A 16,727-nucleotide genomic window follows, 5' to 3' on the forward strand; every position below is an offset into this window, starting at 1 on the left:
GCACTGTGGATCCAAATACAGCATTTTTATTGGAAAAGTCCACAATACGCAGTTCCCTCTGTGAAAAGGTTTTCAAATACATAGACAAGGAGCAGCTGATAATTAAGAATTAGATTCTATGTAATATATATTCATATCGCCCATAGTATGCACACATAGGAAAGCTAGCTTTGTTTAGTGTCCCCATTACAGAACACATTTCAAGTTGACAATAATAACATATTTCTTGCCAGTGAGATTTGCCAACAACTCTCCTAAAGAATGAACAATAAATATCTTGACAATTTAATACAAGAAAATATTTTTGTTCTATTTACATTTGTCAGAGGCTAAGTAAAAGCATTGCTATATTAAAATTGGTCACTAAATGTATTTCAAGATTTATTCAGATGAGTTGATATCACTTTACATGATTTTATATTATCCAAGTTTATTCTCTCTTTCTATACTTTTTAGATTATATTTAGAGTTATACTACTAATAGTTCAGTTCTGACTTAGCGAAATGATAGCCTTAAAAAAGAACTGAAAAAGGATGTATTTTTTAAAATGTAAGTATTTGGGAGGAGCAAAGGAAGACAGAGCTCAACCAGTAATGTTCAAACTGTGAGGCAATCACATTATCTGATTACTACATAGACTACGAGGCCATAGCCAAGGCTCTGTGTAAGACATGCATTGGCTTACTCCTTCTTTCCAGTATAATAAAGTGCTACATTCTGAATTCCAGTCACGTGTGAAAATGTCTATACCTGTCATGATGTCCCAAGTAGAATTTTGAATGGGTTAAGAAAGACATCCCAAAACTCAGAAAAGCAATGAAGTCTATGCCCAAGTAGTCATTTGTGCACAAACATGAGACATAGATACTATTTTAAAAGAGCTACAGACTGTGAACACAATACTTTTAAGGAGGAACACAATAGCCAATGTTCCCTGGATCCTGTTGGTGTTTCTGCAAGACCAAACATCACTTGACAATGCTAGAGTAAAAAAGATGAATCCCTACTTCCAGCTCAGCAAAGGGAGATTCAGCATCTGGCGTTTGGGAGGGTGATTTGTCTCAGACCCCATTTTCTAAGCACTGTATGCCAGGCACAAGGTGCAGAGACCCAAAGAAAGGACAATGATTCTGCCTACAAGGCAATCACTGGAAGCAGATAATGACATAGGGGTTAGTTCTGTTGAGAACTAGCATCCTGAAAGGAAGGAAAAATAGCAGCAAGCATATACAATTACTTCATACTCTACTCAGATAGTGGGCATATTTAAGAGTTAGCAAATGTCACTTATTCAGCCTATATTTCACTTCAAGTGTTGTCATCTGTCATACAAAAAGCGAATAAATCAGCTAAATCTTCATGCATGAAGGGGAGGACATTGAAAATCCCTCCCTCCAATTCCAAACCCAAATCCTTAAAATCGCATTCATGTTTTCTGTTATATAGGCCAAATACACAAAATAAACGACAATACTTTAGGATAATAACTTGAGTCCATTTATTTTGGCTCTAAAGAGATGCATGCATTAAACTGGAAGCATTCTACATCACTGAAATATTTACATCATTGTACAGGGATGTGCAGGACAGTTTGTTCTTGTCTCAGGATAAAGGCTTAGTAGATTTCTACTCTAGGCTTTTATATTTGAAGTGAGTTGTGATTCTTGACAAATAAGGGAGGTATTCTATTTTGTTTAAATTGACCACAACTTGACCCCAAGTTTGGAACCTTTTGGGTGGAAATGTATTATTAATCAAGTAAACATACCATTGGTATAAAGTCAGGCTCTCACAATTTCAGTTGTAGCTGAAAAATAACTTCCTTGTTTGGCTTAAAAATTCTTGTTCTAATTTTACTTTAGCCTTGCAGGTTTGAAACATGGCACACATTGAAATTCAAATTACACTAACCAAAGGAGAGTTGGGCACAAACAATATGACATTATACAGTTTACCAGATCAGGACATAGAAATGAACTCCGATCATTACAAACTACACTTAGAAAGGACATCTTTCCATGAGATTCAGTGAGTAAGACCCATATCAGTAAAACCCATATCTCCTTACAGATAAAGATAGGAAACCCAGTACACCATGTTGAACAAGCAGAAGGCAGTGGGGAAGAAGATTCTAGCATAGGAGTCCCTTTTGGCAATACGGATATGTATCCTCCTGTGTCTCCAGGGTCCAGTTCGACAGTCTTCAAAGCAGCAGAAAAAACTGGCACAGTCCTTGCCATCTAGACACTCGTACCCATATTCTTCATCCTGCTCTTGAAGGTGTGTGGCATTGTTCACTTGTATGGTGGCTAATCGTGGGCGGATGTCAATGGTGGGGGCCTGGGACAAAGGTGGGGAAGGAAAGAGCTCCAAGTTAGGACACTTAGGCAATCTAGGCTTTCTCCACAATGTCCCCATGAGATGATGAATCTAGAACTGAGCACTCAGGAAATTGCTATGGCATTGCGATCTATGATTGTTGGGGACTGACTGTGGGGTCAGTGACCGTGACTGTGGAGTCAGTGACCTTGGACCCCCACAATTGAGTACACAAGGAAGTAAGCTCTTATCATGATTTTGGGCTGTGTCAATAGCTTCTCATTTAACCTGTTTGGGACTTGATAGCTTCTCATTCAACGTATTTCAGACTTGATACTGTTTGTACGAATGTAGCCCCTGGCAGTTCCCTAGTTTAAAGAAGTGTATTTAAGATTCAGAACTGGAAATAAACTGGGCTACGGTCTTGGGCTACAGGCTTCTTAAGCTGTGGCTCCTGCTTTGGGCTGTAGCCCTCCTGAACCCCATCTGTTTGTCTCTCTTCTATTTTTTCCTAGTCCTTGCCCCCTATTTCAGGAATCCCGATCTGCGAACCCTGGTTTGCTGCCGGTTGGCCCCGGCATCTGGCGCCCGAACAGGGATCCTGAAAATCTGGGACGAAGGTGAAGGACCCCTCCCTGTGGTGAGTAACACATCATAGGAATATTAAGAGAGGATCTTAAGAGAGTGTATAGTCAGGAGTAAAAATTATGGGTCAAGTTAATAGCCATAGGTTATTTCTACCGATCTTAACAGGCCTACTTGAAGCCCACGGAACGTGGGTGGAAAAAGGGGCGCTTCAGAGCTTCCTACAGTTTGTCGAGGAGGCATGCCCGAGGTTTATAGAGGAGGAATTCCAAAAAACCTGGCAGCGGATAGGAAAAAGAATTCAAGAATATTATAATGTATATGGCCCCGAAAAGACCCCAGTAGAGGCTATTGATGTATGGAATTTAGTAAGTGAATGCATAGATCCTCAACATGAGAATGCTGAACTTAATCTTGAATTAAGGGAACTTTATGAATTAAAGGACCCTTCTGAAAACCCTGAGGATGAGCCATATGCCGCAGCCCAAGAGAGTCTACGTGAGATCTTGAAAAGGGAACAACAACCAGTAGATATTGAGTATCAGAATTCAGGTTTGAATATCAAGGAGGAAAGTTATGATGAGTCAATGGAGGGCCGGATGGCTACGATAGAGAAGAAGTTAGAAGAAATGCTACATTTTCTATCGAAAATGGGGATGGAGCAGAGAGCCCCCCCAGAAGTAGGAAAGAAAGATGACCCTCAGGCCACTATGGTGGCCTCACAACCACCGCCAACGGCTGCAGCCTTACGGCCCCAATCCCTTTTTCAACCTTTAGGCAAGCTTAAAGGCCCTAGCAACAAGTCCCTTTTAACAGGCACTACAACCAGGCACAGTGCATCGCAATTAAACCTGACTCAGGCTGCTAGAGAGAGGGAAGATATTTCAGGGCCTCGATGCTTCCCTAGTTTAGTTGATCATGATGAACAAGTATATCATCAACCTGTTCCTGTTAAACTGTTACAGGATTTAAAGAGTGCCTGCTCCCAATATGGGCCAACTGCCCCTTTTACTCAAGTAATATTGGAGGCCGCGTGTGCTGGTATTGCATGCCCAAATGACTGGAAGCAGCTTGCCAGAGCATGCCTTAGTGCAGGAGAGTACTTATTATGGGAGACAGAGTTCACTGCACAGTGTCGGGCTAAAATTGAAACAAATAGGTCTAAGAACCTGCCTTACACTGTTGATCAGTTGTTAGGAGAGGGAACGTATAAAAACACCGAAGATCAATTGGGTTATGCAAAGGAGGCCTATTTGCAAATAAATGCTGCGGCGAGAGAGGCTTGGAAAAGGTTACGCAATTCCAATCATACAAAAAATCTAGTAGAAGTTAAACAGGGACCGAATGAACCTTATCTAGAATTTTTGTCTCGATTAATGGAGACTGCAGACCGCCTAGTACAAGATGAGAATGCAAGGAAGATTATAGTTAGACACATAGCCTATGAAAATGCCAACGCTGCCTGTCAGGTGGCTATCAGACCCCATAGGAATAAGGGAGGAATCACGGACTTTATTTCACTGTGTGCTGATATTGGACCCTCCCATGTACAATGCCTTACCTTAGCTGCCGCTCCTCAAGAAAAGACTGTTACTGAGTTTCTAAAATATAGAGGTCAACGGCATTCTCGGGGTGCTAGACCCCCAGGACGTTGCTTTTCTTGTGGATAATTACTACATTGGATGACACAATGCCCACGCCAGGCCAGGCAAAAGAGAGAAAAATCACCTGGCACATGTCCACGCTGTGGTAAAGGGAAGCACTGGGCTAAAGATTGCAAGTCAGCAACAAATCGCAATGGCCGCCCGTTTTTGGGAAACTGGAGAAGGGGCCAGCCCCTGGCCCCGCAAAACCATGGGGCAGTCCCTCCCTCTTCTCGGCCACAAGTGCATCTTCTAACAACCCCCCAAGATCAGTCTCCAGCCTCCTCCATGCCACCCCAGGCAGTGCAGGATTGGACCTCTGTTCCTCCACCTGCTCAGTATTGACCCCAGAGATGGGGACACAAGCTCTCCCCCGTCTTTATTTTAAATATCACTCATATTACAGGCATTCCTTACAGTCCTCAAGGTCAAGGCATCCTGGAGAGAGCTAATGGATTATTAAAACATCAAATTGCTAAAATACAGAAAGGAGAGTCGTATCCCACTACCCCTGTGAATATACTTAATCATGCTTTATTTGTTTTAAATTTTTTGAATTTGGATTCAAATAATTTATCTGCTGCTCAGCGGTTCTGGGAAAAAAGAGAGCAGCGTGCTTTTGCCTTAGTAAAGTGGAAGGATCCCCTAACTGGTGCTTGGCATGGACCCGATCCTGTTCTAACCTGGGGTCGAGGGCATATATGTGTTTTTTCACAACGAGAAAATGACGTCCGCTGGCTGCCTGAACGCTGTGTTCGGATCGTGGAGAGTGACCGTGGCCATCCAAGCAGCGACTCACTGGGCCTACACCCCCAACCCTCCAGTGGTGCATCCTGTGACGTGGGAAGGACCTGAGTTATTTGTGCATGTCAATTGGGACTGCTACTGATCCACTTGTTCCACACATTCATATGAGCTGTGTTTCTCCTCCTTTTACTATTATGTAGGGACCTTTTAACATATTCATTGACTCTACACAATTTAATATGTGACATTATTTTGTCTTTACCATCCCTCTTCTTAATAACCTTTTTTGTAAAAGATGCCCAGGTGAAAAGCAAAGGCCTCCAGAGGTAAGTAGAATTCGGCCGACCCCCTTGTATGTCTGCATTTTATTTTATTTTATTTTATTTTTGTTTGTTTGTTTGAAAAGGTGCACTGTGGGCCTAAAACAGAGGCCTGGGTGGTCAAGGGACGCCTTGACCCCCCTCCCCTTCTGAGTTTCTTGTCGATAACAAGGCATACCTGAGATCCCCACCAGAAAGACATGTCTAAATCTAAAAATAACTGTTTGGTGAAAACATTCATTTGAGCTCATGTTTTTTTGTGTTAAGTGTATCTGATTGAGTCCAATTTTCTTGTTATATGTCAATGTCTTATTCTGTTTAAAAATCTCCGTTTCTCTGTCCTGTTCATGTTACATATTTTTCCTTGTCCAGTTTTGTCTTTAAAATTGGTACCATTTCTAAGTATGGATCCTTATGGTTTTTCTGTGCGTACTCAAGCACACATCCTTGTTATTTATTTGAACATTTCTGGGCCTAGCATGGCCGCTCCCCCATGTCTGCAGTTGTAACAAGCCCTGGAAAAATAAATTCCAGCCAAGTTGCCTTGCAAAAAGTTTTGTTTTGAACCTGGTTCTCACCTGTAAGAGTAAAATTGGCAAAACTCTCTTGACACAAACTTCCGGAAATTGAACGGGCCGATATTAATTTTGCGCGCTTTATGATCTTTGAGTATGAATGTGTGTGAATGAGTGAGTGAACATGTTCAAGGTTAAATTGTCAGCATGCTGTATAAAACAATGGATAAATTTATACTTAAACACAAAGACAATTGGGTAAATCTAAGCTTAAAACTTCAACAAAAATATTAGATTTGAATGTTTTACAATGTCTCAAAGAATTATTGTGTTGTCTTAAAGAAAAACTGGTAAATATTTTTCTAGATCCTGAAATCTGCATTTTATTGCAAGGCATACAGCTGTTTACATTGTAAACATTGTATCCTGTTTAGCACAGAGGTGTTAGGGAATTTGGGATTTATTACTTTAAGTTAAAGTTTGGAAACATGTATTAGATTTAAATGTAAAATTGTTCATTAACGTCAGAAACTTTGCCTGTCTGTCTTTTCTTGCAAACTGATACTAGAAATACGATAGTAAAATGTGGATAGTGTGATTAGTATTTTAAAGAAATGTTTAAAGGTTTATCTCCATGCAATTGGGTATATTTTAAAAAAGGAAGGAAACTAAGTCCAGACTTAGACTTTTGGTGCACTGATGTGTAGTTCTTGCATTAGGGAAAACCTGTTATTTGAGTTTAAACTGTTGTTGGAGTTTTAGACAGTAATCTAAACTGCAAAAAAAATGCCTCTTGTAAAAGGAGGCCTGAAGGCAAAGGGCGTTCCTTGAGCCCAAGGAGACCTGGAGAAAAGGGAGTGCCTTGAGCCCTTAAAGGTTTTTCAAATGCAAACGAAGACTAAAATGTTGTGTTTAAGTTAAAAAGTGTAAACGTTTTTAAGAACATTGGAAATGGGTTTCTAAACAATATTTGAAAGTGAAGTTGTCTTAAATGTTTAAAGAAAGAGAAAAAAGGAAAATTAGGACTACCAAAGTAATTGCTTAATTGCTATTTCAGCTTGCTCTTGTAAGTTACCTTATAGCAACTTCCAGCTAGCCCATGGAGAAGAACAGCAATCCTTATTCAGATGTAACTTTGGCTTTTACCAGGTTCTAGGTAAGCTCATGCTTAGAGACTATTTCTGTGTTGACCACCTTGTAGATTTAATTGGAGAAACGTGGCCTTTTGTAGGACTCACTGATCTGAAAACTGCAGTTTTGAGCCAACCCCGGGCAAAGCGAAGTCCCTGTGAGACTGTGGTGTCTAATCTGGCAGCAGAGTGCTAATTGAGGTAGAGTTGTTTTGGAGCTCAAAGTGGCAGAGTGCTAGCCTTGAGCTGGAGAGCTGAGGGACAGTACCCAGACCCCGAGTTCAAGTCCAGCAACCAAGCAAGTGAATTGCCCATAGGATGTTTATCCCTGTGTGGAGAGACACTACTGGGACAATGAAGTATCCAGATGCAGAAAGCCTCTGCGTGGATGGCAGAGATGGTGTCAGATCCTAGAGTCACTCGTGCTTGGCCATTCAATATTAATCAGAGCCGGGAGGTCATAGAATAGTTTGTAAGTATGCCTTACTAATGCCCGTGCCTTTCATAACTGGGCAGGAACTTGTCTATCTTCTGTGATAGTGGGTACTTTAAAGTCCTAATTGAGCGAAATTTTTATTTTTTATTTTTAACACCAGCCACAAATTCAGAGAAAGTTTGTGGATCTGAGGCTTGTGTCTCTATTAATCTGTTTAGATCTGACAACTGAAGCATTGTTAAGGTTGCAGAAATTTAGTTCCCCAGACAATCAAGAAAAAGCCTTTGCAAATGGGTGCTATGTAAGCTACACTATTGTAGCCAAAGATGGTTTGTGCAGTTGTTAAATGTCAAATATGATCTCTAGTTTGGAGTAAATTATTGTTCCTAATATCTAGTCCTTGCAACCCCTTGATAAAACAGGCTAGGCTTCTTAAGGTCCCTGGTCAAGCACAGAGACAACACCCCTGAGTCAACTTGAAGAAGTCACAGAAGTTGAATCTCTGCCCATCAATCCCCGTTAGACCAAGGGACCAAAGTCATTTTTGGGAAATGTGACAGGATAAATTAGGGGTATAGAAAAGAGTAAAAAATTGCACTTGTGTTTCTTTTAAAATAAAGATGGGGGAGATGTTGGGGACTGACTGTGGGGTCAGTGACCGTGACTGTGGGGTCAGTGACCTTGGACCCCCACAATTGAGTACACAAGGAAGTAAGCTCTTATCATGATTTTGGGCTGTGTCAATAGCTTCTCATTTAACCTGTTTGGGACTTGATAGCTTCTCATTCAACCTATTTCAGACTTGATACTGTTTGTACGAATGTAGCCCCTGGCAGTTCCCTAGTTTAAAGAAGTGTATTTAAGATTCAGAACTGGAAATAAACTGGGCTACGGTCTTGGGCTACAGGCTTCTTAAGCTGCGGCTCCTGATTTGGGCTGTAGCCCTCCTGAACCCCATCTGTTTGTCTCTCTTCTATTTTTTCCTAGGCCTTGCCCCCTATTTCAGGAATCCCAATCTGCGAACCCTGGTTTGCTGCCAGTTGGCCCCAGCATATGATCGGAAAATTCAACTTAGAAAGGTAGCACATTGGCGTGTTTCAAGTGCTGAGCTTAAGCAGTGCAGCTGAAAATAATGTCAAGCTAATTGCTAACGCAAGGATATAGAACACCAAAAGAATGCAAAGTCTGAAGATTCAAATCAAACTGCATGGAATCGTATTCTATTATTTACTAGATGTGAAATTGGTTACATGAAGCCATTTGATGAGTCTGCGTGTGAGTGAAACAGAGAAATAAAAATGCATTGATTTTAAAATGAAATTCTTTCATGCTTACTTATAGGCAAATAGGAAAACCCTATGATACTGAGCAAATATATTAAGTCATGTTAATAGAAATATGCTAAAATATATATGGCTTAGAAGATTCCTGACTTTATACCACAACCGTAGTATGTCTTACGTTTCAAGAAAGTCTTTTAGTAGGCCCCAACAACTTGAAATTAAGAAGTAAGCATTATTTACATTCATATGAATGAATCTACATGTTAATTGTTTTTAGCATGTGAGGAGAAACTATTGATTAGTTAAACCAGTTAGTAAGTTCATACCAATTAACTATATGCAAGTCTACTCTTGATACCCAACTACTAATAAAATTTTTCTGTATTTAATATTGATTTTGCTGAGTTACTTTTAGTACAACATAAACATAAATCTATGTCTTTAATAGAATAGAAATCTCATTTTAATCCTTCATAGAATCACCAAACCTCATGAACATACTGGAAGGAAAGAACAGGCATTTCAACTTAAAGTCTTTTAAAGACAGTGTTGTTCTTATAAAATTCACAAGTTTAGCTTAAACAAAAGTGATCAATTTTATAGAAAAAAATATTTCAAAATCTGGATTTTAGGATTTAAAAAATTTTGTTTTAAATTTATTCAAGTATAGTAGGTATAACTGAGCGACATTGGATCCTATTTTCTCCCTTTCTGAAGAGAGGTCATTTTTGGCTTTGATGTTTAAAAGAGCCTTGATTCCCTGTGACATTTCACTGGCCTTACAATTGTGAGCTTTAGAGTAAGATCAAAGCCTATAGTGAAATGCTGAATAGTTACTTCATCAACTCTGGAAACTACAGAACTTTCCCCAACCTTGAATATGTTCTATCTAGTAGAATGCTTACATCTCTACTTATAAAAAATGAATTAAAAAAACACGGTGTGAAGCACTAATAGTTAAATTTAGCAATTGCATGCAGTGGATTTTCATTCCAAGAACATTATACCTTGAAGGAAAACATCCAGAGAAGCTTTGGGTTTGTAGACAGAAAAGAGAATCACAGGTTTTGGGTTTTTATTTTTAAATTAACAAAAGAAGGAAAGAGTAGAAAAGAATTAAGAAAGAGAAACAAAATAAGATAAATTAAAAATACGTTTTGAAAACACAGCAAGTAAAATGAACTGAAATTATAAACACAGAAGGAGAGTTCTGAATTTGGAATAAAGTTTATGCCTTAGGTGGTACAAAGGAAGCTGGTAAATATTAGTTAAATCTTCAGTAAATTAATCCACATTTATCTCACTGCAAAAGCCAGTGTTGTCTGATTAAGTCTTTCTGTTGTCTATTTTCCCTCTATAGAAATAGTGTGAATTTATTTTCAGTCATCAGGGAGACCTTTGCTGCTGAGACCTGGCACATGAGACAGGGCATAGTGAGGGGGGAAAGAAAATACCAGCTTCTCATTCCACACTCTTATAGTTTTGATAAATTAGCAGATTGCCTTAAAAGAGGAAATGCATGAAATTCTCTGGCAATTTCATTTTCTCATTTTCTTTGATTCCATCTCTTCTCTCCCTTCTTATTTTTTTCCTCTGTTGTTTCTATGGCTCCACCCTGCAGTGACATAGCGAATAACCAAAGGGCTCCTTTCTCTAAAGAATTTTTCAGAAGTGGTCTGACAGCCTACCCTCACACCCTTATTGTAGCTGGCAGGTACAATACCAGGAGTCAATGGAGCCTCTTCTCAGAGGAGAATGAAATGGAAAGAGGAGAGGGGGCAAACAAAAACACCTAGCACAACAAGGAAAATAAAACATGGATAGAAAAATTGGAAAGGTATAGAAAAGCAAAACAGGGAGAACAAGGATTGCACAGAGCATCCTAAATATTGGAGGAAAGGAATAGGAAGCATTTCCTTCTGTTACTCGACAAGGCCCTTGCTACAGTGTCTTACACTTCAGTGCATGTGCTCTTTGAATAAATCTGTGGAAGTTTCTGGGAGATGTGTCAGGATATAACCTGAAAGCAGCTAGGATTTCCTGTGTCCCATAGGGAGCCGCTGTCATAACCCTATGGCCCTTAGATCAGGAAGCCAGGGAAGGCTGGAAGTCAGGAGGGGGGGCATTACCCCTGCCCTTCTCTTGAAAGAATGGACCTTAACATTTATTTGTGGCCCTAAAAGCAGAGCCTTCTCAGGTGATGATGTGGATAATTACCTGTGCTCCTCAAAGCCACAATAAAAGTCAGTCATTTTAGGCTCTTCTATCTGTGCCTAATCTTCTCTGATTAAACCTAAGAGCAAGCAGAAGTCATCCTACCTGTGTCCAATCACACAGATGCTGAAAGAAATTGTGGGTAACTGTATGAATCATGATTTTATTTATGATAATCAACCATCATCGATACCAACCAGTATCATCAACTATAAAGGACAAGGACTCTGTGTTTACCTCCCTCACCAGCTTCAGTTCTCCCAGCAGTGCCATACAGAAAGACATAGGGAGGCTTCCTAAGTACCCAAACATAGCAATGTACTTTTCAAAGAAAAAGAGCCAGGGACTAGTGACTCCCACTTATAATCTTAGCTACTCCAGAGGCTAAGATGTGAGGATTGAAATTCAAAGTCAGCCTAGTCAGAAAAGCTCAAGTCACTCTCCAATTAACCAGCCAAAAGTCTACACTGGAAGTATAGCTGAAGTGGTAGAAAATAATCTGAAAAATTTGAGTGTGATTGTTAAGCCCCTAATTTAAACCCTGCTACTAGCATGCATGCATTTTCACTTGTAACATTAAAATTTTTTTAACTTTTTAGTAAGTAGGACAGAGAGATGAAAATCAGTGAAACCTAGAGTAATAGCAGCTAGAACAAGTATAAATCCCTCAACACAAGTTTTCCCCCATAGCATAAAGATGCCACGTGTTATATTTTAATAAAGATTCTGACTTATAACCCAGAAACCTCTCGAGTAACTGAAGACCATTAGCAGATCTTTATGGTCTGGACAAAACTCACACCACACTATTTTCATCTTGAAGCCCAAGCTCTGAGCCTTGACATTTAGTTAGGGTGCCAACCCAAACCCAGCCAAAACCACACATGGTCTTTATACAGTAAAAAAACAGACTGCAGTGGTCCCATGGGAAATGATACATACGGGATTTTTCTTCTTTTTGTCCTTGTCCTTGCTTGGTTTCTGATTGTTGACAAAATAGTGCAGGGTGCCATACTTCACCAAAGCAGAGAAGACAAAGATAAAGCAAACAGATTCAAAGAGATCCATGGCTTATAACGAATGATTGTTGTCCTTAATGTACTATGTTGTCTCTCATCTCCTTTGCTGTCCCTTGGTTATCTCATATTGTTACAGTATCTCACTTTGTTATCTGATATATTGAATTTATTTGTATTTGGTTATTTGAAATTTGATAGGGAAGGGGGGAAAACCGAGACGGTTGGGGGGTGTGGGGAGGAGGGTAATGGGTACCAAGACATGTGAAAGGGTATCAATGTATGTGAATTAATGCACCTTCTATCTGGCAAATATCATGTAACACTTTTACTAAATACAATAAAAAAAAAACAAAAAAAAACAAAGAGATCCATGGCTGTGACATAGGAAACCTTGGGCAGAGATTTCTGGGCAATGGTGCTGAGCGTGGTCATTGTCAGGACAGTGGTGATACCTGGAGAGGTATGAAACGAAACCAATCATGGAAAACAATCATGGGGGGTAGTCGGTCATGGGAGCAATGCGTGGGTACCAACTTCTGATCCCCAGCCTCAGCAGTGGGGGAGAAGTGAATTAGCTTCCCTGTTTCACAGATGTCACTGCATATCGGCTATTTATGTTATTGTGGTGAGCACTGGGTATGTAGTGGAACATATAGCCTGGTCCCAGCACTCTATGAATGAATTATATTTTAGTAAGAGAACCCTAGGAGTCAGGCAAGTCATGAAAATCTTCACTCTGAAGTAGGGATGCTGCATCGGTCCAGTGCCATCTGGCCACGTGGTAGATGATAAGGTATTGGGTTTAGCTGGTGCCATCTTGTCTTCACGGTGGAAGCAGGAAGTCCCACCTCCCAGGTGATGGGTGTGCCTGAATTCCTAGAGGTGGAGGTGGAGAATTGGAGCATAGGTTACTGGACTTGCCAGTCTTCGGTGGTGAATTCTCAAGCTCCCTGTGACCCTGTTCCCAGTCTGACCCTATATAGGCCCAGATAAGCTCAGGTGCCATTACGCCATGCCACGTCTCCATCTTCCTGTCTCCTGGATTTTCTCCCATCACCACAGCACCCTACTTCAGCTCTCTGTTGGAGCTGATCTGGTTTGTTGGTACTCTTATTCTGCTCTTTCCTCTCTGGCTCTCATGACTCAGTTTTCTGACAGCATTAAGTGTATTCTTTGGGCTGCTGGTCTTTGAGACAAGAGTCCTCCAGCAGTCCTCTGGCTCTCCAGTTCTTATAATTTGGCCTTTTAAGCGGTAGCTTCTCTGTATCTGTCCAACTGGATGTACTGTCTCTACTTTACAACAACTTTAAGTATGGTGTGTGCTGTGGGAGCTGACAGGCATGATGGGAATCTCCTCGAGTGGAAGGAAGACTTCAATGAGGGATTTAGACTCTGTCCTTGGTCCATAGCTTGTAAATCAACAGAGGGAGAATTTGGATGCAGGGCTTAACTGTATGATTTTAAAACTCTTCTTGTCTAATTGTCTAATTGTCATGCAAACTAATTTCTAGTCCTTGCTCTTGAGTATCAAGAGTTGAATTAAGTCATCTTCCTTTCCTTTTATTTATATTTTATTTATCTGTTTATTTACTTACTTGTGTTATTCTTGGGCGTTGAAGAGCTAAACAATTGAATCTTGTCCCCGAGCTTTCTTCGTTCTAGACTAAGTGCTCTACCCCTTGAGCCACAGCTCCACTTCTAGCTCTTCTTTTTATTTCTTTGGGTAGCTCGTTTGAGATAGGGTCTCATGGACCTCCCTGTCTAGGCTAGCTTTGAATAGCCATCCCCAGACCTCAGCTTTCTAAGTAGTAAGATTATAGATGCAAGCCACTAGTGCCTGGCTCACCACCTGTTCTTTTAAAGTTGCTCCAAATGATACAAACTGTACAATTTAATTTAGGGAGTAGTGATCTAGAGAAGTGGGACAACAAAGTTAAAACAGTAATTGCTGCAGACATGTGGGTTGGCACCTTTACCCAGCATTGGAATCTGGGCATCCTCACACCCACACCCCATCTGTGCACATGAGGCAAGGTGAAGGGTCTACTTCCTGCCAGGTCTGTGACCTTACGTAAGTCATTTAAACTCGCAACACCTCTATTTCCTCAGTTCCAAAACCTGTGATGATAATTTATGTTATTATTAGAACGTCTGTGTGTATTTTCTGCAAAGTGTAGAAAAGTGATACAAGTTCTAGGCCTAAAATATTAGGCTTGCAATATGTTGAGTTCATTTCAGCTTATACCATTAGACTAGATATACAAATTGTTGAATAGGATTTGTAACACACAGTACTGCATAAAACAGGAAAAATCAAAATGACTTCATTTTGAAACAGATGGGAAACTAAATTAAGTTTGGAAGAGGACAAATATGCAAATTACTTTTGGCAGCAATCAGTTCTGCCCCCTGTTTAATAACCTAGTACAGATCATTTTGTCAGGAAATCAGTCCAGTTGCTGTACTTAATGTTGTTTGCATAGGATACTTTACTTAAATAAAACCTAATGGAACCTTGGATGTTAATTACAGGAAGTGTCATATGTTTTATGTGTGTGACAGCTGAGATTTAGAGAATAAAGGACATTCCAAGGTCATACTGTATGTATGGCTAGAAATCTAAAGTTGAAAATTTAATTTCTAAACTATTATATAATACTTTGCCTGTAACTCAGGGAGATAGAAGGAATGTGTTTTTAGGTTCGATGTAGCTGGTGAAGGGGACAGGGATTCTACAATCAATCTTCGCTTCATTTTTATTTAAATCCTCGAAACTCTTATGTAGAATAAACATTTCATTCATGGCTTTAGACTCTAGTGCCCCAAGTATCTGTGGCTATGTATTTGTGTATCTTCTTCTATGGACTAAGTAAAATAGGGTAAACGTTTAAGACAAATGCTAGCATATGAAGTAGATGAGGCAACTGCAAATAACCTTAAGGACATGTTGTTTCCAAAATATATCAGGCAAATATACTTTATCAAAAATAATCTTTGATGGCTCTTCTGTAAAGCATCCATTACCTCAAATATCATCAGAAGAATGATATGTGTTTAAATTTACCAACAGCGAGTTATGTCCTGGGAAATGTGCACTGACTGACTGCAGGAAACAGAAGCCTTGGTCTCCAGTGTTTGCCTGCCTTCCGATGGGGTTAACACTTCACCCTGGCTTATTTTTAACTACTTATGTGACACTGTGAAGCACAGAATTAGAGAAGACTAGATAGAATCAATATGTTTGTGTACAATTTCATTGACATCAAATGGTTTCTTTTTAGTTAAGTTGGTTATAAACACATAATAAAAATTACTGAAGTGATTTGGGAAAGCAGAACAACAGAGCTAGTGACTATGACTATAGTTATTTAAATCCTCATTTTCCTCAAAGCAAATGGTTCCCTGGTGCTGAACTTAGAGCAAATGAACTAGAATGGGAAGTTAGTTGGTATGGGCATTCCTCCGTACAAAGCAATGTGTCTCACCTAAAGATGTTTGGGCTGGCACAGCATCCTTATTGATCCAGAACGACACCCAGGACAGGACAACTATGAGTGTGCAGGGAATGTAGGTCTGGATGGTGAAGTAGCCCATTCTTCTGCTCAGTTCAAAGTAGACACTCATGACCAAGTAGTCTCCTGGAGGAGAGCCGAGACGGCATCATGCCAGCCCTCAGCAACAGCTGGAGAGCATCTGGAAACAAGCATGTGCTGGGCTCCCATGAACGCCTACCTTCACACTGAGAGTTACAGGAAGACTACCTTGAAAACTTCCTTCTTCCTATGACAGAAACCAGAGCCAAAACAAATCCCCACCCTTCCTTCTAAATGTAGGAAAACTTTTTTTGAGCATATTGATCATATTTTCATTTGTCAGAGATCCCTTGGCCTTGTTTTAGCCTCATACTTAACACAAACTTGTGCATCTGCTGTTTGATGGTCCAGAGGGAGACTAATGTTTCTGTCCTGTGCCTAACTCCCCTGCAAAAGTACTCATTTTAGAAAATGTCTGAATTTTAAAATAAGAATAGTACTTCTGAATATGTTTATTTAAAAAGAACACTATTGAGATCGGGGCAGATGTGAGGATCAATTTCACAAATTATATGAGTCTCCTCATTTGCCCTAATTTCCAACATGGTCGAAACAATTATGAGTAACAGATAAAAAAAACACAGTTTATCTAACATAATCTATTTTAATGTCACCGTTCACTTGTTCATTTCCTAGATCAAAATACCAGAGACACATGCAGTCTTTCGTTCATACTGTGGAAAAAGAAAAGAGGATTTCTTTAAAAAAAATTCAGAAGTCCTTTTCCTTATTTTTCCAAAATCCTCCTATTTCCTTCACATCTTAGAAGTTCTTAAACTGAAATATACAAACTATAAAAATTTCAAATACAGAGATCTGCAATAGAGCAAAATCTTGATACATAAGGCCATATAGTATGAAGCTAATTGAAAGGACCTCCAGGATATTGAAACAAAAGCCATATAACGAAAGGTTATTGTCC

The 16,727-nt window shown here is 39.8% G+C and overlaps 1 protein-coding gene across 1 annotated transcript; it reads right to left on the reverse strand.

Annotated features, from left to right (window-relative positions):
* Nucleotides 1-2,065: 2,065 nt before the first annotated feature.
* LOC150068411 (gamma-aminobutyric acid receptor subunit gamma-2-like) lies at nucleotides 2,066-16,137 on the reverse strand. The gene is made up of 6 exons (XM_090328321.1): nucleotides 16,119-16,137; nucleotides 15,698-15,850; nucleotides 12,563-12,664; nucleotides 12,136-12,263; nucleotides 9,987-10,010; nucleotides 2,066-2,341 (listed from the first exon to the last, which is right to left on the reverse strand). The coding sequence occupies exons 1-6, from the start codon at nucleotides 16,135-16,137 to the stop codon at nucleotides 2,066-2,068; spliced, it is 702 nt and encodes a 233-aa protein (XP_090184447.1).
* Nucleotides 16,138-16,727: the final 590 nt, after the last annotated feature.

The sequence above is a fragment of the Megascapheus bottae genome, chromosome 1 (assembly GCF_031878675.1).
Source record: "Megascapheus bottae isolate mThoBot1 chromosome 1, mThoBot2.hap1, whole genome shotgun sequence".
Taxonomy (NCBI): domain Eukaryota; kingdom Metazoa; phylum Chordata; class Mammalia; order Rodentia; family Geomyidae; genus Megascapheus; species Megascapheus bottae.

Excerpts from the sequence above, each read along its gene's own strand:
- LOC150068411 (XM_090328321.1), bottom strand. Across the intron at positions 12,665-15,697 it reads GCCAGCCCAAACATCTTTAG|GTATCACCACTGTCCTGACA; the intron begins GTGAGACACATT and ends ATACCTCTCCAG. Across the intron at positions 12,264-12,562 it reads GGATCTCTTTGTTTTTTTTT|CCATGGATCTCTTTGAATCT; the intron begins GTTTTTTTTTTA and ends ATTCGTTATAAG.